Source organism: Salmo salar, chromosome 18 (genome assembly GCF_965601325.2).
Source record: "Salmo salar chromosome 18, fSalSal1, whole genome shotgun sequence".
Taxonomy (NCBI): domain Eukaryota; kingdom Metazoa; phylum Chordata; class Actinopteri; order Salmoniformes; family Salmonidae; genus Salmo; species Salmo salar.
The window spans coordinates 84,044,633-84,072,342 of record NC_138308.1 but is presented as its reverse complement, the minus strand read 5'-3'; the positions used below and the strand labels follow the sequence as shown (position 1 = coordinate 84,072,342).

Here is a 27,710-nt window from a genome sequence, read left to right as displayed (position 1 = left end):
ACACCACCATCCATAACATGACTAGACCCAGTCTCATCTACACCACCATCCATAACATGACAAGACCCAGTCTCATCTACACCACCATCTATAACCTGACTAGACCCATCCTCATCTACACCACCATCCATAACATGACTAGACCCAGCCTCATCTACACCACCATCTATAACCTGACTAGACCCAGCCTCATCTACACCACCATCCATAACATGACTAGACCCATCATCTGCTGCCTGAGTCTCAAGGCCCCCTGCAGGTTGACCTCGATTTACCCCACTGGTACTTGTACCCTCACCTTGTCTACGGCCTTTGTGTGGGCACGTAAAGCTCTTATGCCCTAAATCCACACACTCAAAGCACCGTAGACTATCTATGCCGGCAAACCATGCGTAGAGCCCCTCCCCATTCCTCACTTTAAAATGCACATTTAACTGTTGCTCATTGTTATTCAGAAACATGAACACTTGCCTCCGGAATGAAACACATGCTTAAAGGCATCAGCCTGAAAACCTGCCAACAGTACACGAAAACCGCTAGCAAACTTACCAAAACAACTCTGCTCTTTACGGATTTGGTCATCTGTAATAGACGGAGGAAGATTCGCAACTACCACCCTAGTCGAAGGATGCGGAATGTATAAATTCAGCTGCTTCCTGTTCGCCAACTGCGAGCAGAACCTCCTCCACCTTAACTCCATTCTCAGGAACACACCTGAATCCATGCCGTATCGACAGTGTCTCTTCTGCACTAGGCAGCGAAGCATTCGCGCACACCACACCATTCAAACCCCAGGAAACTAAAACTCTGTCCTCTTCCACCCTAACTTAAAAAAGAAAAACAGCAAGATGCTGCCACCAGCATGCTTTACCGTAGGGATGGTGCCAGGTTTCCTCCAAACAGGCTGTGTGTGCCTTTTACTGAGTAATGTCTTCCAATTAAATGAATTTACCACAGGTTGTAGAACCATCTTAAGGATGATCAATGAGCTCAATTTCGAGTCTCATAGCAAAGTGTCTGAATACTTACGTAAATAAAGTATTTCTGATTATTATTTTTCATACATTTGCAAAAATGTCTAAAAACCCGTTTTTGCTTTGTTATTATGGGGGATTGTGTGTAGACTGATGAGGGGAAAACATGCATTCCATTTTAGAATAAGGCTGTAACGTAACAAAATGTGAAAGAAGTCAAGGGGTCTGAATACTTTCCGAATGCACTGCATCGATTGGGTGCATTACCACAGTGGGCCATCACAGCAGCAATATTTGTGACCTGTTGCCACAACAAAAGGGCAACCGGTGAATAACAAACACCATTGTAAATACAACCCATATTTATGTTAATTCGTTTTCCCTGTTGTACTTTAACTATGTGCACATAATATGACATTTGAAATGTCTTTATTCTTTTGGAACTTTTGTGAGTGTAGTGTTTTCAACAAATATTGTTTATTTCACTTTTGTTAAGATAGAGAGAGAATGTTTATGTATTTTTCCTTTTTTTACTTTAACTATTTGCACATTGTTACAACACTGTATATAGCCATAATATGACATTTTCAATGTCTCTACTCATTTGAAACTTTTGTGAGTGTAATTTTTACAGTTCATTTTTGATTCTTTCTTTCACTTTTGTTTATTATCTATTTCACTTGCTCTGGCAATGTAAACATTTGTTTCCAATGCCAATAAAGCCCTTTGAATTGAGAGAGTAATGTTTACTGTCAATTTGTTATTGTTTATTAAACTTTTGTTTATTATCTATTTCACTTGCTTGGCAATGTAAACATACGTTTCCCATGCCAATAAAGCCCCTTGAATTGAAATTGAATTGAGAGAGGATGAGTGTGTAGTTCTGTATGTATGGCAATAAGACTGTGTCTGGTCCTCGTGCTGTTTAGTTGAGTGAGTCAAGGTGGGATTAACAAGGGAGCTACTGTCAGCTCTCAGTCTGGTGTTAATAAAAAAATATATTCAAAAAAGATGTTTTATTGTCACATACTCCGGATAGGTGCAGTGAAATGCTTTACAGAGTCAGCCATGGTGAGTACAGTGCCCCTGGAGCAAATTATGGTTAAGTGCCTTGCTCAAGGGCACATCGACAGATTTTTCACCTTGTCGGCTCGGGTATTCGAACGCTCTAAATGCTAGGCTATCACGCACACACACTTCCTGGCCTTTCATTAAAGCGATTAGAGATTAATGTCCAGAGCACACGTCTAATCCTGTTTAGAGCTGCACTGTGAGATGATGGCATATAGTGTGACCAGCCTTGTGTGTGTGTGTGTGTGTGTGTGTGTGTGTGTGTGTGTGTGTGTGTGTGTGTGAGCGTGTGAGCGTGTGTGCGTGTGTGTGTGTGTGTGTGTGTGTGTATGTGTTGGTTCTTCTATCCTTGCCTTGATGACAGCTTTGCACACTCTTGGCATTCTCTCAACTAGCTTCATGAGGTAGTCACCTGGAATGCATTTCAATTAACAGGTATGCCTTGTTAAAAGTTCATTTGTGGAATTTCTTTCCTTCTTAATGCGTTTGAGCCAATCAGTTGTGTTGTGACAAGGTAGAGGTGGTATACAGAAGATAGCCCTATTTGGTAAAAGACCAAATCTATATTATGGCAAAAACAGCTCAAATAAGCAAAGAGAAATGAAAGTACATCATTACTTTAAGACATGAAGACATGAAACTTTCTTCAAGAGCAGTCTCAAAAACCAAGCGCTATGATGAAACTGGCTCTCATGAGGACCGCCACAGGAAAGGAAGACCCAGAGTTACCTAAGTTCATTAGAGTTACCAGCGACAGAAATTGTAGCCCAAATAAATGCTTCACAGAATTCAAATACATTTTTTTTTTAACAGACACATCTCAACATCTACTGTTCAGAGGGGACTGCGTGAATTGCTGCAAAGAAACCACTACTAAAGGACACCAATAAGAAGAAGAGACTTGCTTGGGCCAAGAAACACGAGCAATGGACATTAGACAGGTGAAAATCTGTCCTTTGATCTGATGAGTCCAAATTTGAGATTTTTGGTTCCAACCGCCGTGTATTTGTGAGACGCAGAGTAGGTGAACGAATGATTTTCGCATGTGTGGTTCCCCCCGTAAAACATGGAGGAGGAGGTGTTATGGTGTGGGGGTGCTTTGCTGGTGAAACTGTCAGTGATTTATTTAGAATTCAAGGCACACTTAACCAGCATGGCTACCACAGCATTCTGCAGCGATACGACATCCCATCTGGTTTGCGCTTAGTGGGACTATAATTAGTTTTTCAACAGGATAATGACCCAAAATACACCTCCAGTCTGTGTAAGGGCTATTTGACCAAGAAGGAGAGTGATGGAGTGCTGCATCAGATGACCTGGCCTCCACAATCACCCGACCTCAACCCAACTGAGATGGTTTGGGATGAGTTGGACTGCAGAGTGAAGGAAAAGCAGGCAACGAGTGCTCAGCATATGTGGGAACTCCTTCAAGAAAGTTGGAAAAGCATTCCAGGTTAAGCTGGTTGAGATAATGAATCTAAAATCTAAAATATATTATGATTTGTTTAACACTTTTTTGGTTACTACATGATTCCATATAGTTTAGATGTTTTGATGTCTTCACTATTATTCTACAATGAATAGACCCTTGAAAGAGTAGATGTGTCCAAACGTTTGACTGGTAGTGTATATAATGTGACCGACTGACCATATCACAGTGTATCAACTTTGCTGTGAATCACAGTGTTAGTAATGACAATTTATTATACTGGACTCTCTCACAGAGTACTGTTGCATGTACTGTAACTGCATATGACTGTATCTGTATCACAGTGGATCATATTCACACACACACACACACACACACACACACACACACACACACACACACACACACACACACACACACACACACACACCCGTAACACCCAGTTGTGGGCCTCTGCCAGATGAGAGGATAGGATTCCACAGTAATGAGATCTCTTTCAGAAGCAATGAACTGAACACACACACACACACACACACACACACACACACACACACACACACACACACACACACACACACACACACACACACACACACACACACACACACACACACACACACACACACACACACACACCCGATCTGGTGAGGACAGGAACAAAAGCAATCCACCACAAAGACCTCTACATTAACAACCCTACAACTCAGACAGGGTTCCATTAGCCGGTAATAGCTGGCTTTTGGCCGATGTTTTTTTTTGAAAAGCTGATTAATAAAATTTGCGCAGGTCAATTGTCCGGAAGAAAAAGGACAAGTCCCATTACGAAATAATGCTTTTTAGCATATTCATTGATGGAAATACCAGTCGATGGAAATACATTTGACTGGTCATGTTTTTCAGTCTATAGGTAATTAGCATAATTTAGCAGAATAATTAAATTGACACCTGTGTACAGTATATTCTTTATGTACAGTTGAAGTCGTAAGTTTACATACACCTTAGCCAAGTACATATAAACTCAGTTTTTCACAATTCCTGACATTTAATCCTAGTAAAAAATCCCTGTCTTAGGTCAGTTAGGATCACCACTTTATTTTAAGAACGTGAAATGTCAGAATAATAGTAGAGAGAATGATTTATTTCAGCTTTTATTTATTTCATCAGACTCCCAGTGGGTCAGAAGTTTACATACACTCAATTAGTATTTGGTAGCATTGCCTTTAAATTGTTTAACTTGGGTCAAACGTTTCGGGAAGCCTTCCACAAGCTTCCCACAGTAAGTTGGGTGAATTTTGGCCCATTCCTCCTGACAGAGCTAGTGTAACTGAGTCAGGTTTGTAGGCCTCCTTGCTAGCACACACTTTTTCAGTTCTGCCCACAAATGTTCTATAGGATTGAGGTCAGGGCTTTGTGATGGCCACTCCAAAACCTTGACTTTGTTGTCCTTAAGCCATTTTGCCACAACTTTGGAAGTATGCTTGGGGTCATTGTCCATTTGGAAGACCCATTTATGACAAAGCTTTAACTTCCTGACTGATGTCTTGAGATGTTGCTTCAATATATCCACGTAATTTTCCTCCCTCATGATGCCATCTATTTTATGAAGTGCACCAGTCCCTCCTGCAGCAAAGCACCCCCACAACATGATGCTGCCACCCCCCTGCTTCATGGGTGGGATGGTGTTCTTCGGCTTGCAAGCCTCCCCCTTTTTCCTCCAAACATAACGATGGTAATTATCGCCAAACGATTCTATTTTTGTTTCATCAGACCAGAGGACATTTATCGAAAAAGTACGATCTTTGTCCCCATATGCAGTTGCAAACCGTAGTCTGGCTTTTTTTAATGGCGGTTTTCGAGTGGTGGCTTCTTCCTTACTGAGCGGCCTTTCAGGTTATGACGACATAGGACTCGTTTCACTGTGGATATAGATACTTTGTACCTGTTTCCTCCAGCATCTTCACAAGGTCCTTTGCTGTTGTTCTGGGATTGATTTGCACTTTTCGCACCAAAGTACGTTCATCTCTAGGGGACAGAACACGTCTCCTTCCTGAGCGGTATGACGGCTGCGTGGTCCCATGGTGTTTATACTTGAGTACTATTGTTTGTACAGATGAATGTGGTACCTTCAAGCGTTTGAAAATTGCTCACAAGGATGAACCAGACTTGTGGAGGTCTACAATTTGGCTGATTTCTTTTGATTTTCCTATGATGTCAACCAAAGAGGCACTGAGTTTGAAGGTAGGCCTTGAAATACATCCACAGGTACACTTCCAATTGACTCAAATTATGTCAATTAGCCTATCAGAAGCTTTTAAAGCCATGACATCATTTTCTGGAATTTTCCAAGCTGTTAAAAGGCACAGTCAACTTAGTGTATGTAAACTTCTGACCCACTGGAATTGTGATACAGTGAGTTATAAGTGAAATAATCTGTCTGTAAACAATTGTTGGAAAAATTACTTGTGTCATGCACAAAGTAGATGTCCTAACCAACTTGCCAAAACTATAGTTTGTTAACAAGACATTTGTGTTTGTGGTTGAAAAACGAGTTTTAATGACTCCATCCTAAGTGTATGTAAACATCCGACTTCAACTGTATCATATTTATTACACGAATACAGGGCCTTTGAGTGGAAAATCTGTCAGACAGTGCGAGAGCTGCTGCTAAAGCATCTCAAACAGGAAATGCATCAGCACGTCACACACCACTTTGCAATGAGCTGGAGGCAGCATGAGCTGGAGGCAGTATGAGCTGGAGGCAGTATGCATTTTGAAAACATATACACTACATGGCTGTTGAACATCTCATTCCAAAATCATCGGCATTAATATGGAGATGGTCCCCACTTTGCTGCTAAAACAGCCTCCACTCTTCTGGGAAGGCTTGTTGGAACATTACTACGGGACTTGCTTCCATTCAGCCACAAGAGCATTAGTGAGGTCGGGCACTGATGTTGGACTATTAGGCCTGGCTTGCAGTCAGGATTCCAATTAATCTCAAAGGTGTTCGATGGGGTTGAGGTCAGGGCTCTGTGCAGGCCAGTCAAGTTCTTCCACACCGATTGTGCACGGGGGCATTGTCATGCTGAAACCCAAATTGTTTCAGCAAATTGTTGCCACAACATTGGAATCGTCTAGAATGTAATTGTATGCTGTAGCATTAAGATTTCCCTTCACTGGAGCTAAAGGGCCTAGCCCGAGCCATGAAAAACAGCCCCAGACCATTATTCCTCCTCCACTAAAGTTTACAGTTTACACTATGCATTCTGGCGGGTAGCGTTCTCCTGGCATCCGCCAAACCTAGATTTGTCCGTCGAACTGCCAGATGTTGAAGCGTGATTCATCACTTCAGAGAACAAGCCCAAAGCTTTACACCACTCCAGTCGACGCATGGCATTGCACATGGTGATCTTAGGCTTGTGTGTGGCTGCTTAGCCATGGAAACCCATTTCATGACGGTCTCGACAAACAGTTATTGTGCTGGCGTTGCTTCCAGAGGCAGTTTGGAACTCGGTAGTGAGTGTTTCAACCGAGGACAGACAATTTTTATGCGCTACGTGCTTCAGCACTCGGCGGTCCCGTTCTGTGAGCATGTGTGGCCTACCACTTTGTGGCTGAGCCGTTGTTGCTCCTAGATGTTTCCACTTCACAATAACAGCACTTACAGTTGATCAGGGTAGCTCTAGCAGGACAGAAATCCAACAAGACAAACTGACTTGTTGGAAAAGTGGCATTATATGAAGGTGCCACACTGAAAGTCACTGAGTTCTTCAGTAAGGTCATTCTACTGCCAATATTTGTCTATGAAGATTGCATGGCTGTGTGCTGTCAGCAACAGGTGTGGCTGAAATAGCTGATTCCACTAATTTGAGGGGGTGTCCAGATACTTTTGTATATATAGTGTACTTAATTGTTTGTAACCTGAATGTTTTACTACATATTTTGAGGCATGTCTTACCTTGCTTCAAAGTAGCCTAGCCAAAATTAGACCATTTCCGTGGAAGCAAATATTTTATAGCAACTTTCTTTCATTGTTTCAAAGGCACAATCCAAGTCATATTAGCAACCCATGTTAGTTGTTGCATATTAGATCTCCCCTAAATTTTGAACATATATTTTCATCTCTGTCACATGAAACCACTGGCATGTGCAGTGCACTTTTGACAACAGTGTTTTCCCGCTAAGTGCATTACAGAACCAACATTCCCGCGTAGTCTGCTGCCTTGTGCACACTGCTGCGCTTATAATGTAAAGAAATAATAGTTTATCAACATTTTAAGCTAAACGTTCTGATCTGTTGCATCAGACTCATTGCTTTTTTAAGTTATTTTTTTGTATTTATTTTGTAGCCTAGGCCTACTGGTTGTATGAATTTGTTTGGAATAGGCTGTTTCTTTGTCGAAAAGCTGACCAACGTTATACACACCAGCTACTAGTGTGACTGAAATGACTGCAACACTCAACAAAGAGCTGCAGTTAGTTTCAGAGTGGGTGACAAGGAATAAGGTAGGCCTAAATATTTCTAAAACGAAAAGCATTCTATTTGGAACAAAACACTCACTAAACCCTAAACCTTAACTAAATCTTGTAATAAATAATGTGGAAATTGAATAAGTTGAGATGACTAAACTGCTTGGAGTAACCCTGGATTGTAAACTGTCATGGTCAAAACATATTGATACAACAGTAGCTAAGATGGGGAGAAGTCTTGACTACTGTTCAGTCGTGGGGTCAGGTGCCACAAAAAAGGACTTAGGAAAATTGGAATATGTTCAGAACAGGGCAGCACGGCTGGTCCTTGGATGAACACAGAGAGCTAATATTAATAATATGCATGTCAATCTCTCCTGGCTGAAAGTGGAGGACAGATTGACTTCATCACTACTTGGTTTTGTGAGAGGTGTTGAATCTACTGAGCTGTCTGTCTAAACTACTGGCACACAGCTCAGACACCCATGCATACCCCACAAGACATGCCACCAGAGGTCTCTTCACAGTCCCCAAGTCCAGAACAGACTATGGGAGGCGCACAGTACTACATAGAGCCATGACTACATGGAACTCTATTCCACATCAGGTAACTGACGCAAGCAGTAAAATTAGATAAAAAAACACCTTATGAAACATCAGGGGCTGCGAAGCAACACAAACATAGGTACAGACAGACACACATGGATTTACATTTTAGTCATTTAGCAGACGCTCTTATCCAGAGCAATAGCATACATTTCCTACATTTTTTCCGTACTGGTCCCCCGTGGGAATCGAACCCACAACCCTGGCGTTGCAAACACCATGCGCTACCAACTGAGCCACAACTGAGCCTACTCTACCACTACCACACATAGTACTGTAGATATGTGGTAGTGGTGGAGTAGGGGCCTGAGGGCACACAGTGTGTTGTGAAATCTGTGAATTATTGTAATGTTTTTAAAATTGTATAAACTGCCTTAATTTTTCTGGACCCCAGGAAGAGTAGCTGCTGCCTTGGCGACAGCTAATGGGTATCCATAATAAATACAAATACAATACAATAGGTAGATTTTTCTAAAACGGGTGATAGTAGATTGAAATAACAACCTAGTGATTTTGCTGTTAATTACTCGTCTTGTTGGCTGAGGAAAAGTCCATCTTCAGAGTGAGCATCAGAATTAGGTAAGAAGGACTGCACATCGTTGCATCCTGGACTTGCATGTTCTGTTAATATGAATGACCATATTGTAAATGTGATTTCTGTCATTCTGAGCACCGTGGGTGGACTCCCTAGTCAGGTTACGCACCCAACGCATATGGGTCCGCTAGATTTCTCAAATGTCTGGCAAATTAAAATGCTGCCTGTCAAATGACTGGCGACACATTTTCCCAACGGAAACAGTGATCTCAGCATACAGCAGCAATACCATCTACATGAAATAAACTCAACCAGACAGTCTCCTATTACGTCTACTGTTCACCAGCGCCAAACCACACCGAGTAGAGATACGGTCCCATCTCTAACCTTATCCTACGAGTGTACACTTGCTCACTACCCCTAAAAGCTTTAGCTAAACGCAATGCATTGATGTAAGCATTCCTTTTACAGCCATTAGGAGGGAAGGGAATGAGTGTACACTTTAAAGCGAAGAGCAGAGAATGAAGGAGAGAAGAGTAGAGAATGAAGAAGGGTAGAGGATGAAGGAGAGGATGAAGGAGAGAAGAGTAGAGGATGAAAGGGAGAAGAGGATGAAGGAGAGAAGAGTAGAGAATGAAGGAGAGAAGAGTACAGGATAAAGGAGAGAAGAGGATGAAGGAGAGAAGAGTAGAGAATGAAGGAGAGAAGAGGATGAAGGAGAGAAGCGGATGAAGGAGGGAAGAGTAGAGAATGAAGGAGAGAAGAGTAGAGGATGAAGGAGAGAAGAGTAGAGAATGAAGGAGAGAAGAGTAGAGGACGAATCAGAGAAGAGGATGAAGGAGAGAAGAGTAGAGGATGAAGGAGAGAAGTGGATGAAGGAGAGAAGAGTAGAGAATGAAGGAGAGAAGAGAATGAAGGAGAGTAGAGAATGAAGGAGAGAAGTGGATGAAGGAGAGAAGAGTAGAGGACGAATCAGAGAAGAGGATGAAGGAGAGAAGAGAATGAAGGAGAGAAGAGTAGAGAATGAAGGAGAGAAGAGAATGAAGGAGAGTAGAGAATGAAGGAGGGAAGAGTAGAGAATGAAGGAGAGAAGAGTAGAGGATGAAGGAGAGAAGAGAATGAAGGAGAGAAGAGTAGAGAATGAAGGAGAGAAGAGAATGAAGGAGAGAAGAGGATGAAGGAGGGAAGGGTAGAGGATGAAGGAGAGAAGAGTAGAGAATGAAGGAGAGAAGAGTAGAGGATGAAGGAGAGAAGAGAAGGGTAGAGGATGAAGGAGAGAAGAGGATGAAGGAGAGAAGAGTAGAGGATGAAGGAGAGAAGAGGGAAGAGTAGAGGATGAAGGTGAAGAGGATGAAGGAGAGAAGAGTAGAGAATGAAGGAGAGAAGAGGATGAAGGAGAGAAAAGTAGAGGATGAAGGAGAGAAAAGGATGAAGGAGAGAACGGTAGAGGATGAAGGAGAGAAAAGTAGAGGATGAAGGAGAGAAGAGTAGAGAATGAAGGAGAGAAGTGGATGAAGGAGGGAAGAAGATGAAGGAGAGAAGAGAAGAGGATGAAGTAGAGAAGATGATGAAGGAGAGAAGAGGATGACAGTGGAGAGCGAAGGGAAACATCAGACCTGTGTGTGTGTGTGTGTGTGTGTGTGTGTGTGTGTGTGTGTGTGTGTGTGTGTGTGTGTGTGTGTGTGTGTGTGTGTGTGTGTGTGTGTGTGTGTGTGTGTGTGTGTGTGTGTGTGTGTGGAGAAGAAAGTAAAAGTGCAATATGTGCCATGTAAAAAGCTAACGTTTAAGTTCCTTGCTCAGAACATGAGAACATATGAAAGCTGGTGGTTCCTTTTAACATAAGTCTTCAATATTCCCAGGTAAGAAGTTTTAGGTTGTAGTTATTATAGGAATTATAGGACTATTTCTCTCTATACGATTTGTATTTCATATACCTTTGACTATTGGATGTTCTTATAGGCACTTTAGTATTGCCAGTGTAACAGTATAGCGTCCGTCCCTCTCCCCGCTCCTCCCTGGGCTCATACCAGGAACACATCGACAACAGCCACCCTCGAAGCAGCATTACCCATGCAGAGGAAGGGAAACAACTACTCCAAGTCTCAGAGCGAGTGACGTTTGAAACGCTATTAGCGCGCACCCGCTAACTAGCTAGCCATTTCACATCGGTTACACCAGCCTAATCTTGGGAGTTGACAGGCTTGAAGTCATAAACAGTGCAATGCATTGCGAAGAGCTGCTGGCAAAACGCAGTAAAGTGCTGTTTGAATGAATGCTTACGAGCCTGCTGCTGCCTACCACCGCTCAGACTGCTCTATCAAATCATAGACTTAATTATAATATAATAAACACACAGAAATACGAGCCTTAGGTCATTAATATGGTCGAATCCGGAAACTATCATCTCGAAAACGAAACGTTTTTTCTTTCAGTGAAATACGGAACCGTTCCGTATTTTATCTAACGGGTCCTTAAGTCTAAATATTACTGTTACACTGCACAACCTTCAATGGTATGTCATAATTACGTAAAATTCTGGCAAATTAGTTCGCAACGAGCCAGGCAATGAACGCAAGAGCAGTGACACAATTACATGTTAGCAGGCAATATGAATTAAATATGCAGGTTTTGAAATATATACTTGTGTATTGATTTTAAGAAAGGCGTTGATGTTTATGGTTAGGTACATTGGTGCAACGACAGTGCTTTTTTCGCAAATGCCCTTGTTAAATCATCACCTGTTTGTCGAAGTAGGCTGTGATTCAATGATAAATTAACAGGCACCGCATCGATTATATGCAACGCAGGACACGTTAGATAAACTAGTAATATCATCAACCATGTGCAGTTAACTAGTGATTATGTTAAGATTGACAGTTTTTTATAAGATAATTTTAATGCTAGCTAGCAACTTACCTTGGCTTCTTGCTGCCCTCGCGTAACAGGTAGTCAGCCTGCCATGCAGGCTCCTCGTGGAGTGCAATGAAGGCAGGTGGTAAGAGCGTTGGACTAGTAACCAGAAGGTTGCAAAAACGAATCCCCAAATCCCCCATGAACAAGGCAGTTAACCCCCGTTCCTAGGCCGTCATTGAAAATAAGAATGTGTTCTTAATCTGACTTGCCTAGTTATTAAATAAAGGTGTAAAAAAATAAAAATATGTTATGAAAACTTGAAATCGGCCCTAATTAATCGGCCATTCCGATTAATCGGTCAACCTCTACTACAGGTCCAGCTCCAGCCCCAGCTACAGACCCCAGCTCCAGACCCCAGCTCCAGACCCCAGCTACAGACGCCAGCTACAGACTCCAGCTCCACACCCCAGCTACAGACCCAGCTACAGACCCCAGCTACAGACCCCAGCTACAGGCCCCAGCTACAGACCCCAGCTACAGACCCCAGCTACAGACTCCAGCTCCAGACCCCAGCTCCAGACCCCAGCTACAGCCCCAGCTACAGGCCCCAGCTACAGACCCCAGCTACAGACGCCAGCTACAGACTCCAGCTCCAGACCCCAGCTACAGCCCCAGCTACAGACCCCAGCTACAGGCCCCAGCTACAGACCCCAGCTACAGACCCCAGCTACAGGCCCCAGCTACAGACCAGTTTCAGGCTCCAGCAACAGACCCCAGCTACAGACCCCAGCTACAGCCCCAGCTACAGCCCCCAGCTACAGGCCCCAGCTACAGGCCCCAGCTACAGACCCCAGCTACAGGCCCCAGCTACAGGCCCCAGCTACAGACCAGTTTCAGGCCCCAGCTACAGACCCCAGCTACAGCCCCAGCTACAGACCCCAGCTACAGGCCCCAGCTAAAGACCCCAGCTACAGACCCCAGCTCCAGACCTCAGCTACAGACCAGTTACAGGCCCCAGCTACAGATCCCAGCTACAGACCCCAGCTACAGACCCCAGCTACAGACCTCAGCTCCAGCCCCAGCTACAGACCAGTTACAGGCCCCAGCTACAGACCCAGCTCCAGCCCCAGCTACAGACCTCAGCTCCAGCCCCAGCTACAGACCCAGCTCCAGCCCCAGCTACAGACCCAGCTCAAGCCCCAGCTCCAGACCTCAGCTACAGACCAGTTACAGGCCCCAGCTACAGATCCCAGCTCCAGCCCCAGCTACAGGCCCCAGCTACAGACAAGCTACAGACCCCAGCTACAGACCAGTTACAGGCCCCAGCTACAGACCCAGCTCCAGCCCCAGCTACAGACCCAGCTCCAGCCCCAGCTACAGACCTCAGCTACAGACCCAGCTACAGACCCCAGCTACAGACCCCAGCTACAGGCCCCAGTTACACTCCAGTTACAGGCCCCAGTTACAGGCCCCAGCTCCAGACCCAGCTCCAGCCCCAGCTACAGACCCCAGTTACAGGCCCCAGCTCCAGCCCCAGCTACAGACCCAGCTCCAGCCCCAGCTACAGACCCCAGCTACAGGACCCAACTACAGACCCCAGCTACAGACCCCAGTTACAGACCCCAGCTACAGGCCCCAGTTACAGGCCCCAGCTACAGAGCACAGCTCCAGCCCCAGCTACAGACCCCAGCTACAGACCAGTTACAGGCCCCCAGCTACAGACCCCAGCTACAGGACCCAGCTACAGACACAGCTCCAGCCCCCTGCTACAGGACCCAGCTACAGACCCCAGCTACAGACCCAGCTCCAGCCCCAGCTACAGACCCCAGCTACAGGACCCAACTACAGACCCCAGCTACAGACCCCAGTTACAGACCCCAGCTACAGGCCCCAGTTACAGGCCCCAGCTACAGAGCACAGCTCCAGCCCCAGCTACAGACCCCAGCTACAGACCAGTTACAGGCCCCCAGCTACAGACCCCAGCTACAGGACCCAGCTACAGACACAGCTCCAGCCCCCTGCTACAGGACCCAGCTACAGACCCCAGCTACAGACCCCAGCTACAGACCCCAGCTACAGGACCCAGCCACAGACCCCAGCTACAGACCTCAGCTCCAGCCCCAGCTACAGACCCCAGCTACAGACCTCAGCTCCAGCCCCAGCTACAGACCCCAGCTACAGACCCCAGCTACAGACCCCAGCTACAGGACCCAGCCACAGACCCCAGCTACAGACCTCAGCTCCAGCCCCAGCTACAGACCCCAGCTACAGACCCCAGCTACAGACCTCAGCTACAGACCCCAGCTACAGACCCCAGCTACAGACCTCAGCTCCAGCCCCAGCTACAGACCCCAGCTACAGACCTCAGCTCCAGCCCCAGCTACAGACCCCAGCTACAGACCCCAGCTACTGACCCCAGCTACAGGACCCAGCCACAGACCCCAGCTACAGACCTCAGCTCCAGCCCCAGCTACAGACCCCAGCTACAGACCCCAGCTACAGACCCCAGCTACAGGACCCAGCCACAGACCCCAGCTACAGACCTCAGCTCCAGCCCCAGCTACAGACCCCAGCTACAGACCCCAGCTACAGACCCCAGCTACAGGACCCAGCCACAGACCCCAGCTACAGACCTCAGCTCCAGCCCCAGCTACAGACCCCAGCTACAGACCCCAGCTACAGACCCCGGCTCCAGCCCCAGCTACAGACCTCAGCTCCAGCCCCAGCCACAGACCTCAGCTCCAGCCCCAGCTACAGACCCCAGCTACAGGACCCAGCCACAGACCCCAGCTACAGCCCCAGCTACAGGACCCAGCTACAGACCCCAGCTACAGACCTCAGCTCCAGCCCCAGCTACAGACCTCAGCTCCAGCCCCAGCTACAGACCCCAGCTACAGACCCCAGCTACAGACCTCAGCTCCAGCCCCAGCTACGACGAGGGACAGAGTTGACTACAACTCAGCAGTAGAACTCATCCAACCGTCCATTCCGTTCCACTCCTCTGGGCTGGAGTCACAGGAATTTCCCTTGGTTCATGCCAGGGCCTTGTGCTTCAACAACTCAGTCGGCAGGAGCAGGAATCCCAACCATCCCCTTATGTCAACTCTCAGGCTGCGTCCCACGTGGTACCCTATTCCCTATATAGTACACTACTTTTGACCAGGACCCATAGGGCTGTTAAAAGGTAATACGCTATGTAGGGAAAAGAGTGTAATTTGGAACTGACTCCAACAACTGACTAACATGCTTAGTAATGGGAATGTTTCATTATTTCAATGCCACATACAGCAGACCTATATTAACAGCTACATTTAAGGTTTGGTGGTGATCAGCTGAAACCCATTGCAGGCGGGGAAGGCTATTTTTGTCACTGGGCTTATTTGGTTTGGGAATACAATACATGTTGTCCCCCCCCTGCAGGGTGTGAGTTTGAAGAAAGTCAATGAAGCGAAAAAGCAGTGAGAATGAGATGGTTGGTGACAAGCGCTGGTGGTGATTGTGACGCTGCAGAAACATGGTAAATTGGAGAAAGTAGGTTACTGTAGTGTATACTGATCGAGGACCAGTTTAGTTCCCCCTTCAGCATAGTTCATTATGGTAAAGTGGCAATAAAGACTGACCCTGGAACTGACCTCACAGAGGCACTTTTAGTCAATGCAAACAACACGCAAATTGTGGGTAGACAGGAACAGGAAGAGGTTACAGCTACAAACCTCTACAGTGAGGAAATTCATGATCCAGTTTTCTGCAACAATCACAATGACAAGACACCCTGGGTCTGTCTTGAGACACAAGAGATGGCTCTTACCTCCTCCCTTCCTTGAAGTGACCACATATCTCCAGGGGTGAAAGTAAGGTGGTATGTTTCAGAACGGCATCCCGGCAAAATAAATTGCGGGGGGTAAGCTGTACCGGTAAAACATGAGCCTATAACAACATTTCAAACAAAATGTCAAGAAAACTGTAGGCTATTAGACAACTTTTGATCATGTCAGAGGCATGAAAAAATGAGCGAATGGACTTGAAAACTGGTGGTATAGCCTGCGTTCCAAAATGCGATGTGGTTCGATGAGAACACCAAGGCAGAGACAGGTGGTCGACACCGAGACGCACGCGGACTGCAGTGAACGCATAAATTCTAGCCTAATGGCAATTCTGGTCTAATGGACAAGTAAAGGAGCCCTTGAAGTGATTGTTTGACAATCCGAAAATGGTTGTGTTTATGCCACAGTAAAAGCTAAAACCTTTTTAAAAGTTAAATAACACATATTTACAGCTAGGCCCACAGAGATCCTATTGAATTAATAGGGATTCTATATGGAATACAAGCCCATACATTTTTTTAACGACATATAGGAGGTCCCGTACCAGGAAGAAATGAATTCTACTTTCACCCCTGCATATCTGACAAGATTGGACAGGTGAAACTCAGGGTTCTCTAGCACAGTCTAACGATCTAGGCTGCATTGCGTCAGATCAGTGATCTCCTCATGGAAAGAGAGAAAGAAAAGGAGAGAAGAAAAAAAGAAGGGGAGAAAGAAAGAAAGGGTGTATTTCTCAGAATTCTGCTTCCCTGTCTGTTTCTCTGCAGTGAAAAGGAAGAAGGAGTGATGGACCATGACCTGCTAAAGCATGAAACTGTGCAGATGCAGCAAGGTGACATCACTATGCACTGAAATATGAAATAGTCAACAAACCTCCCAAAACAATGGAGACCTTTTCTAGCCTTAGTAATAATCCGAGACAGGACGTCAAAGTGACAGAGTAAGGACACAGACGAGATATTTTAGAGAACAACTCATCTACACGCTTAACCCGAAAAAGCACTTGACAAAAATACTGAAATGCACACCGTCAAAGCACACTCAAAGGCTTTAGTTCTAGACAAACAAAGCTAAATCTTTTTGAAAAGGAGAATTAGAAAGCACAGTACTAAAGGCCATGTGATGACGCTTTTACCAGTCCTGTCTCATGCAGTGGCATCTCGGGATCAGTGTTTCTGCACTACGGTTATGATATGGTTATTATATGGTAATGAAGTTACCATGATTCTTCTTTTTTAGATATATATTTTAAGGGATTTCCAGGTTTTATTGAACAGATAGCGAGAGAGGGAATGACCGTGGGGAAAGATAGAGAGAGGTTGTGTCAACGGATTCGAACATATGCCGATATAGCCAGGGTCAGTGTGCTAGCTTAGCGTGTAACAAACCTACGCCGATATAGGCAGGGTCAGTGTGCTAGCTTAGCATGTAACAAACCTACGCCGATATAGCCAGGGTCAGTGTGCTAGCTTAGCTTGTAACAAACCTTGGCCGATATAGCCAGGGTCAGTGTGCTAGCTTAGCATGTAACAAACCTACGCCGATATAGCCAGGGTCAGTGTGCTAACTTAGCATGTAACAAACCTATGCCGATATAGCCAGGGTCAGTGTGCTAACTTAGCATGTAACAAACCTTGGCCGATATAGCCAGGGTCAGTGTGCTAGCTTAGCGTGTAACAAACCTACGCTGATATAGGCAGGGTCAGTGTGCTAGCTTAGCATGTAACAAACCTACGCCGATATAGCCAGGGTCAGTGTGCTAGCTTAGCTTGTAACAAACCTACGCCGATATAGCCAGGGTCAGTGTGCTAGCTTAGCGTGTAACAAACCTACGCCGATATAGGCAGGGTCAGTGTGCTAGCTTAGCATGTAACAAACCTACGCCGATATAGCCAGGGTCAGTGTGCTAGCTTAGCTTGTAACAAACCTACGCCGATATAGCCAGGGTCAGTGTGCTAGTTTAGCGTGTAACAAACCTACGCCGATATAGCCAGGGTCAGTGTGCTAGCTTAGCTTGTAACAAACCTACGCCGATATAGCCAGGGTCAGTGTGCTAGCTTAGCATGTAACACTGCCTCCCTCAACTTGCTTCTGACTGGGCTTGAACCAGGGTCCTCTACCTTGCCAACACACGTGACCGCCCGCTTGACAACTTGGGAACCGATTGAGCTATACAAAAGGTTCCAAATGGATGGCTCCATCGGCGACATTTCTAGCTAGCTGTGGAGGGAGGTTACGGTACGTGCTTAACTCCTTTACACCGACGCTGTTAACATGTGTGCCAGAGGTTGCAGCATTACCTCTAGTCCACACTGTGATACTTCTATAGGCCAATGTTATGTTACTAGGATAGTGTAATTCTGTAGGAGCTGTCTATGGCCATTGAGAAGGGGGTAGGGTAGATGTTTAAACATACACACATACCAATGAGCACATCAAGTGTCATATAGCATAAGAAACTGTAGTACAGCAGAGAGGGAGGGAATGAAAAGATAGAAAGATAGAGAAAGAAAGATGCAGACAGTGGCCTTTAAACTACACACACACACACACACACCTACACACACACACACACACACACACACACACACCTACACACACACACACCTACACACACACACACACACACCTACACACACACACACACCTACACACACACACACACCTACACACACACACACCTACACACACACACACACACCTACACACACACACACACCTACACACACACACACACCTACACACACACACACACCTACACACACACACACACACACACACACACACACACACACACACACACACACACCTACACACACACACACACACCTACACACACACCTACACACACACACACACACACACACACACCTACACACACACCTACACACACACACACACACCTACACACACACCTACACACACACACACACACACACCTACACACACACACACCTACACACACACACACCTACACACACACACACCTACACACACCTACACACACACACACACACACACACACACACACACCACACACACACACACACACACACACACACACACACACACCTACACACACACACACCTACACGCACACACACACACCTACACACACACACACCTACACACACACACACACACACCTACACACACACCTACACACACACACACACACACCTACACACACACACACCTACACACACACACACACACACACACACACACCTACACACACACACACACACACACCTACACACACACACACCTACACACACACCTACACACACACACACCTACACACACACACACACACCTACACACACACACACACACACACCTACACACACACACACCTACACACACACACACACACACACACACACACACCTACACACACACACACACACACACACCTACACACACACACACCTACACACACACACACCTACACACACACACACACACACACACACACACACACACACACACACACACACACACACACCTACACACACACACACACACACACACACCTACACACACACACACACACACACACCTACACACACACACACCTACACACACACACCTACACACACACACACACACACACACACACACACACACCTACACACACACACACACACACACACACCTACACACACACACACCTACACACACACACACACACACACACACACACACACACCTACACACACACACACCTACACACACACACACACACACACACACACACACACACACACACACACAGGGCGATCTTGAGAATGAGTTCATAATAAGCATGGATGGATGTTAGGTGTGTGCTTTCCTGGCCACACTTCCTACTGCTCCATTACATGGGATCAATACGCACTACCCTATCTGGATAAAACCCCAAAAAAGAGGATTCTATAACAGCAAAATCTACCTTATCAATTGATAATGACTGTAGAATATTGCTAAAACCACCGGCAACATTTGAATCGAAATCAAATGGTGGAGCCTTGCGCTACGGGACGAAATACATCCAGACAGACAATTGTGTTCTTAAAAATACCCAGTTTTTTTTCTGTAAGCCATGTCACCTGAATGACCAGTGGTGCATTTGATATGGTACTTCCCCCCTAAATACCACGACCTACTGAGACATACAGAGCAAGTAGTAGGCCTACCATGTGCCTGAAGGGGGCATGTACATAAAAGATACATTGTTAGAGAATATCAAGAAGACTCTGCAGTAGAATGTGGACTAGCCTATATATATGATTGCTACGTGTCTGGGTTGGCCAGGTAAACAAGACAACACGATTATTGCAGGTTGGCAATGCATTATCATGCTCAGACACCTAAAACAATGCATGCTTCCTATGTCAACCACCTATAGAGAATTGAAGAGCGTTTTTGGTAGTAAAATCACAAGTAAACACATACAGGGGGCGTCTTTAAGCCTTCTGCAAACGGTGCTACTTTGTGTAAACACGGACCAGACAAGAAACCAACAGACAGAGAAGCAACTATCTCCTCATACTCGAATGCTCCTACCTCGGAACACAGCTTGGCGAAGAGCGGTCCACTTCCCAGGTGGCGTAGAGGTTCATGTGGACCGGGCGATTCGAGGTGATCGTGACCGGTTTGGAGGGCTGCACGTGCGGGGAGGGGGCACCTCCAGTCCGCGGGAGCCCTCCTCGCTCCGACATCACGGAGGTATGTTAGCTAAAAGGGTTTCAAACGAACGGGTTTAATAGCCTGTCTTCTGTTCCCTCTGCCTCTTCGTTGCAAAACCTGCGGTGTGCGTGAACAGTTTGGCTAGTGAATGCGTAAAATGTTCGTCCGTGCAATCGAAAGTTAATCCTTCTCCTCTATAGAATAACTATTATTTTGGTTGTACTAGATGGTAACATTACTGTCAATGTCCTTGCTTTCACAGCGAGCGAACCCTCTTTCTTTCTCTCAACTTGTTTCTGGATGTGTAATGTATCGGTGCAGGAAGCAAAAATTTCTCAACCAAGGCAAGTAGCACAATGCATGAGCAAAGAGCTACGCCTCTTGTTAGAGACGTAGCCTACGCGTCGATTCCTTTGCAGGAGAGGGGAGATAGAGAGATAGAGAGAGAGCGAGAGAGAGATAGATAGATAGAGAGAGAGAGAGAGAGAGAGAGAGAGAGAGAGAGAGAGAGAGAGAGAGAGAGAAGCGAGAGAGAGAGAGAGAGAGAGAGAGCGAGAGAGAGAGAGAGAGAGAGAGAGAAAGCGAGAGAGAGATAGATAGAGAGAGAGAGAGAGAGAGAGAGCGAGAGAGAGAGAGAGAGAGAAAGCGAGAGAGAGATAGATAGAGAGAGAGAGAGAGCGAGAGAGATATGAGAACATAATAATAACAGTATAATAACAAGCCCTCCCTCAACATTCTGCTTTTAAAAGGTTAAAAGTTGGTTAATTATGAAATTATTAGCACTCAGGTAAAGATATATATAAATAAATTGTATTTTATCAGTCAAAAAAACGACATTGATTAATCAATCAATGTGAATGTTTTTTTTTTTTTTTTTTTTTTTACTTATAAGGCACCTCTTTCCAAGCTCATTCATCGATTACAACCATATGGATAACTTAAAAAATGTTGTCCTCAGAGGTGTGACTGGAGATGAATTCAAGGAATTTCCCCAGTATGACATGCTTAGAGGTCTTCTATTTAGTTTTGAGATGTTTTAAAAGTCCCCCATTCGGAACATATGAGCGGGGGAATTTCACCCCTAAAGGGATTTAATCAGCTCAGCTCAGGTTAGTACTCGCTTCTGATAGTATAGGCTAGTCGTTCATCCCAAATGGCACCCTATTTCCTACATAGTGCTCTACTTTTCGACAAAGCCCTATGGGCCCTGGTCAAAACGAGTGCACTAGTTTATATAGGTGTTAGGGTACCATTTAGGACGTGTATATTTGTGACTCACAGTCTTTCCCCATTATAGGCTCCTCATACCATCGCGCCGTCAGTAAAGATGTTAGGATGCAAAACCGGTTAGGCCTACATGAGCTCAACTTCGTTGCGTCACACGACCTTGAGAAATGTTTACTGTGCACGTGTTGACTAACTTTTCCCCCCCTTACAGTACTAGGCTACTTCAGGTAGACTTAGGCCGTGCCTATTACTGAGTTATCGAATGTTCATGGTGTCTCTATAATTTAGGCTCGGCCTATCGCGTCGGCACTAACAATGCGATTTGGGCACGTACTGCGCTTTGATGTAGGCCCTATTGCAAAAGGAGGGGTGGCGCCCATTTTAGGCTCGTCTGGCTACTGTCTGGGTAGAATATGAATCACTCAGGTGTTGTCATTTGATAATCAGACACACACGTATCATGACTTGAACCAGCTTGTTGTGGGATTTATTTTCATTCATTTCACTATGCGTAATTGTCATTTGCAATGAGCTTGTTCAGTGGTGTAGTGGAAGGTATAAGCAGGTATATGCCATACATCCAATTATCTTTAAGTGGGCATTGTGTGTACTCGCATCTTAATCCTCACTGATACGAATCAAAGTTGTGGAGTGGAGATATACCCCGTATCAATTAATACGGCTGATGGAACAGATCGGAATGTTTAACTTAAAATGTCGAAAAACTATTATTTCTTCATATTTTAGGCGCATCAATGTACCAGCAATGTACACTCGGTAGTAGGCCTATGCGTGAATGTCCCAAAATGCAATTTGCGGAAAAATTGTTCGAAAATGAGCACCGCACACGCAATCGGTTTCATGAACAGAGATAGAAAAATCCGTTAGAAAGAAGCGGGAAATAAAGATGCAACAAATATCATCGGTTGCAAATACGATTAGGATAATGCCTTTGGCTGCTAGACAATGAAAGCATGTTGAAAGAAAACTAATAGAAGAGGATATGAGGAAGATAAAATAATTGGCTCCACGTCTCTATGGTGGGATTTTGGAGCAAGGTAAAACATGACTCATAATATGAAGTAAAACGTCCAGGTTCCAAACAATCCTTATAACGACGCTAATGCTAGGCCTAACCGTCTTACGGTAGATGGAAAGGCTTTCCTAAAAACCTTCTCTATTAAATGTTAACTAGCTACAAAGTAGCCTATGCCTACCTGTCAGAATGATATCGGGATTATTTGCGTCAACCCAGTGGCAATTCCTTTCGCAAACACAATCTCATGAGCCACAGAAACACCACTAATCAAACAGTAGCGCTAGCTAGGTGCCCTTACACTAGAATTAAACGGTAACACACCCCCAAAAATGTCTTCATTTTTTTCAAGACTTCAAAAGTGGTCTCCTGATGTGGTTTAAGCATTGTTATGGACTCTTAGAACATACAATTTAGTTATTTTTCTGTAAAAAAAATAAAAGTGACTTTGAGAACGAAAATCTGAAACCTGTGAATTTCTGACTCAGTTTATCTGTTTCAATAGTAGGTTTACTATTAGCCTACTGCACAGTACAGCTTGGGTTGGCCTGACTGAAAGACCAATATAGGATTGATCATGTTAGGTCATTCAGAGTGGAGGAAAAATGAGAGTATACCCATTTCTCCAGCATACACAACACCTCTCAGCTTGTTATAATGTCGACATCAGTTTCAAGCTTTAATGTCACGTGCATAAGTACAGTGAAAGGCCGTTCTTGCAAGATCTAAACCCAACCTTGCAGTAATCAATATCAATGTAACACTAAAAATAACATAAGGTAGAACAAAACTACACAAAATATATAAAAATAAGAAGAACAGGAGAAAGTAAGAAGCTATATACAGGGTCAGTTCCAACACCATATTTACAATGTGCAGAGATACTGCAGTGATGGAGGGAGATATGTATAGTGGTAAGGTGACTAGACATCAGGATATATGATAAACAGAGTAGCAGCAGCGTATATGATGATTGTATGTGAGCATTTGTGTAGAGTCAGTATAAATGTGTGTGCGTGTTATGTGTGTGTCGGGGTGTGTGAGTGTGCATAGAGACCGTGCAGAAAATCTAATAAAATACAAGGGTCAACTCAGATAGTCCATGTAGCCATTATGTTAGCTATTTCGCAGTCTTATGGCTTGGGGATAGAAGCTGTTCAGGAGCCTGTTGGTTTCAGACTTGATGCACGGGTACCACCTGCCATGCAGAAGCAGATTGCCAATAAGTGGTAAGGAAACAGTGTTAGACTAGATCGAGTTAGTGGTGCTGGACGTGGGCAGGAGCTCACCGGAGCGGAGTACCAGCACGGCAAATGTTCTATTGCTTCAGCACCTTTTCCTCTTATAGAATATAAGCTCAAAAGTATTGTGGAGCTCCTGCCCCTAAACGTAAACAGTACCGCCACCTATTTCAGTACAAGTCAAGCACTGGATCTAGTCAAAGATACACTATAAATACAAAAGTATGTGGACAGCCCTTCAAATTAGTGGATTCGGTTATTTCAGCCATACTCGTTGCTGGCAGGTGTATAAAATCGAGCGCACAGCCATCTCCATAGACAAACATTGGCAGTAGAATGGCCTTACTGAAGAGCTCAGTGACTTCCAACATGGCACCGTCATAGGATGCCACCTTTCCAACAAGTCAGTTCGTCACATTTCTGCCCTGCTAGAGTTGCCCCAGTCAACTCTAAGTGCTGTTATTGAGAAGTGGAAATGTCTAGGAGCAACAATGTCTCAGCTGCGAAGTGGTAGGCTACACAAGCTCACAGAACGAGACCGCTGAAGTGCGTAAAAATCGTCTGTCCTCAGTTGCAACACTCACTACCAAGTTCCAAACTGCCTCTGAAGCAACATTAGATCAATAACTGTTCATTGGGAGCTTCATGAAATGGGTTTCCATGGCCGAGCAGCTGCACACAAGCCTAAGATCACCATGCGCAATGCCAAGCGTTGGCTGGGGTGGTGTAAAGCTCGCTGCAAGTGGAAACATGTTCTCTGTGATGAATCACAGTTAACCATCTGGCAGTCCAACACAAATTTGGGTTTGGTGGATGCCAGGAGAACGCTACCTGCCCAAATGCATAGTGCCAACTGTAAAGTTTGGTGGAGGAGGAATAATGGTCTGGGGCTGTTTTTCATGGTTCAGGCTAGTCCTCTTAGTTCCAGTGAAGGGAAATCTTAACGCTACAGCATACAATGACATTCTAGACGATTCTGTGCTTCCAACTTTGTGGCAACAGTTTAGGGAAGGCCCTTTCCAGTTTCAGCATGACAATGCCCCATGCACAAAGTGAAGTCCATACAGAAATGGTTTGTTGAGATTGGTGTGAAAGAACTTGACTGGCGTGCACAGAGCCCTGACCTCAACCCCATCAAACACGTTTGGCATGAATTAGAACCCCGACTGCGAGCCAGGCCTAATCACCCAACATCAGTGCCCAACCTCAATAACACTTGTGGCTGAATGGAAGCAAGTCCCTGCAGCAATGTGCCAACATCTAGAGGAAAGCCTTCCCAGAAGAGTGGAGGCTGTTATAGCAGCAAAGGGGCGACCAACTCCATTTTAATGCTCATGATTTTGAATGAGATGTTTGACGAGTGGGTGTCCACATACTTTTGGTCATGTTAGTGTATGTGAGTGAAAGACAAGGACATGTTTATTAAACGGGTCAATGAGAGTCACTGAAGATGGTATAATAATAATAAGCCTATATAGTTGCAGTTAGGATGACATTCATTCATGTGTGGCTCTACAGATACCTGCATCTTCTCTGGCCCCGTGGCTAAGCACTAACACACTCACACTGTGTTCCATCAGGGTGTTGTCTAACAGATTATTCATGGAAGGGTTCTCCATTATCAATCATTTTTTATTTAACCAGACACGTCAGTTAAGAACAAATTCTTATTTATAATGACGGGCTACCCCGCCCAATGGGACTCCTAACCACGGCCAATTGTGATACTGCCTGGAATCGAACCAGGGACTGTAGTGACGCCTCTAGCACTGAGATGCAGTGCCTGAGACCGCTGCGCCACTCGGGAGCCCAGAACGCTGCCAAACGATGACGTCGTGATATCTTCACAACAGCCAATGTCTCCAGTGCACTCTGCTTTTCAGAAAGGCGTTAAATGTATCACACACAAAGACACATTTGGTTTTTCTAATCCGGTTTCAACACGACTGCTTTCAAACCATATTTCTAAAAACATATTTAGAGTGTATATCACACAGTGCATTCGGAAAGTTTTCAGACCCCTTCATTTTCCACATTTTGTTATGTTACAGCCTTATTAAAAAAATATATTCTCATCAATCTTCACACAATAGCCCATAATGACAAAGCAGAAACTGGTTTTTAGAGATGTTCACAAAACTGAAATATCACATTTACATAAGTATTCAAACCCTTTACTCAATACTTTGTTGAAGCACCTATGGCAGTGATTACAGCCTTGAGTCTTCTTGGGTATGATGCTACAAGCTTGGCACACCTGTATTTGGGGAGTTTCTCCCATTCTTCTCTGCAGATACTCTCAAGCTCTGTCAGGTTGGATGGGGAGCGTCGCTGCACAGCTATTTTCAGGTCTCTCCAGAGATGTCCGTTCGGCTTCAAGCCCAGGCACTGGCTGGGCCACTCAAGGACATTCAGAGACTTGTCCCAAAGCAACTCCTGCATTGTCCTGTTGGAAGGTGAACCTTCAACCCAGTCTGAGGTCCTAAGCGCTCTGGAGCAGGTTTTCATCAAGGATCTCTCTGTACTTTGCTCCGTTCATCTTTCCCTCGATCCTGACTAGTCTCCCAGTCCCTGCCGCTGAAAAACATCCCTACAGCATGATGCTGCTACCACCACCATGCTTCACCGTATGGATGGTATTGGCCAAGTGATAAGCAGTGCCTGGTTTCCTCCAGACGTGATGCTTGGCATTCAGGCCAAAGACTTCAATCTTGGTTACATCAGACCAGAGAATCTTGTTTGTCTGAGAGTTCTTTAGGTGCCTTTTGGCAAACTCCATGCGGGCGGTCATGTGCCTTTTACTGAGGAGTAGCTTCCATCTGGCCACTCTACCATAAAGGCCTGATTGGTGGATTGCTGCAGAGATGGTTGTCTTTCTGGATGATTCTCCACAGAAGAACTCTGGAGCTCTGTCAGAGTGACCATCATGTTCTTGGTCACCTCCCTGACCAAGGCCCTTCTCCCCAGATTGCTCAGTTTAGCCAGGCAGCCAGCTCTAGGAAGTCTTCTTCCATTTAAGATTGATGGAGTCCACTGTGTTCTTGCGGACCTTCAATGCTGCAGAATTGTTTTGGTACCTTTCCCCAGATCTGTGCCTCGACACACTTCTGTCTCGGAGCTCTACGGACAATTCCTTCGACCTCATGGCTTGGTTTTTGCTCTGACATGCACTGTCAACTGTGGGACCTTATATAGACAGGTGTGTGTCTTTCCAAATAATGTCCAATCAATTGAATTTACCACAAGGGGACTCCAAGTTGTAGAAACATCTCAAACATCTTGAAACAGGATGCACCTGAGCTCAATTTTGAGTCTCATAGCAAAGGGTCTGAATACTTATGTAAATAAGGTATTTCAGTTTTATTTTATAAATTTGTCAACATTTCTAAAAACCAGTTTTCATTTTGTCATGATATGTATAGATCGATGAGGGAAAAAATTAATTGAATACATTTTAGAATAAGGCACTAACGTAACAAAATGTAGAAAAGGGGGTTCTGAATAGTTTCCGAATGCACTGTACATGCTGGTCATTGAGCAGGTGCCTGTATTTCAAGTAGACTAGCTGGTGTGGTCCTGTATGGTTCACTTGGTGGAGCATGGGCTGTAGGATCGTTTCCCGTGACCACACATACATCAAATGTATGCACACGACTAAATCACTTTGGATTATAGCGTCTGCTAAATGGCATATATTACGTAATACAGCCATTCTTTATAAAGTTGCTTCGGGGTTGTAGTAGGCTACCATATGCTAGGATGACAAATCCTGG

General features: G+C 45.0%; 1 protein-coding gene across 3 annotated transcripts in view; it reads right to left on the bottom strand.

Moving 5' to 3' along the window:
• Window positions 1–22,990, bottom strand: part of LOC106578017 (phosphofurin acidic cluster sorting protein 1) — a 104,444-nt gene extending 81,454 nt beyond the window's left edge. Inside the window, exons 1-2 of one of the 3 annotated variants that reach the window (XM_014156551.3) lie at window positions 22,878–22,990; window positions 20,311–20,481 (exon numbers count right to left, since the gene is read on the bottom strand). In XM_014156551.3, the coding sequence (XP_014012026.1) occupies window positions 20,311–20,465 (155 nt within the window). In that variant the 5' untranslated portion in view covers window positions 20,466–20,481; window positions 22,878–22,990. Of the gene's footprint in view, window positions 1–20,310; window positions 20,792–22,877 lie in introns of those variants that run through there. The other 2 variants (XM_014156552.3, XM_014156550.3) reach the window with 2 other exon arrangements.
• Between the last annotated feature and the right edge of the window lie 4,720 nt (window positions 22,991–27,710).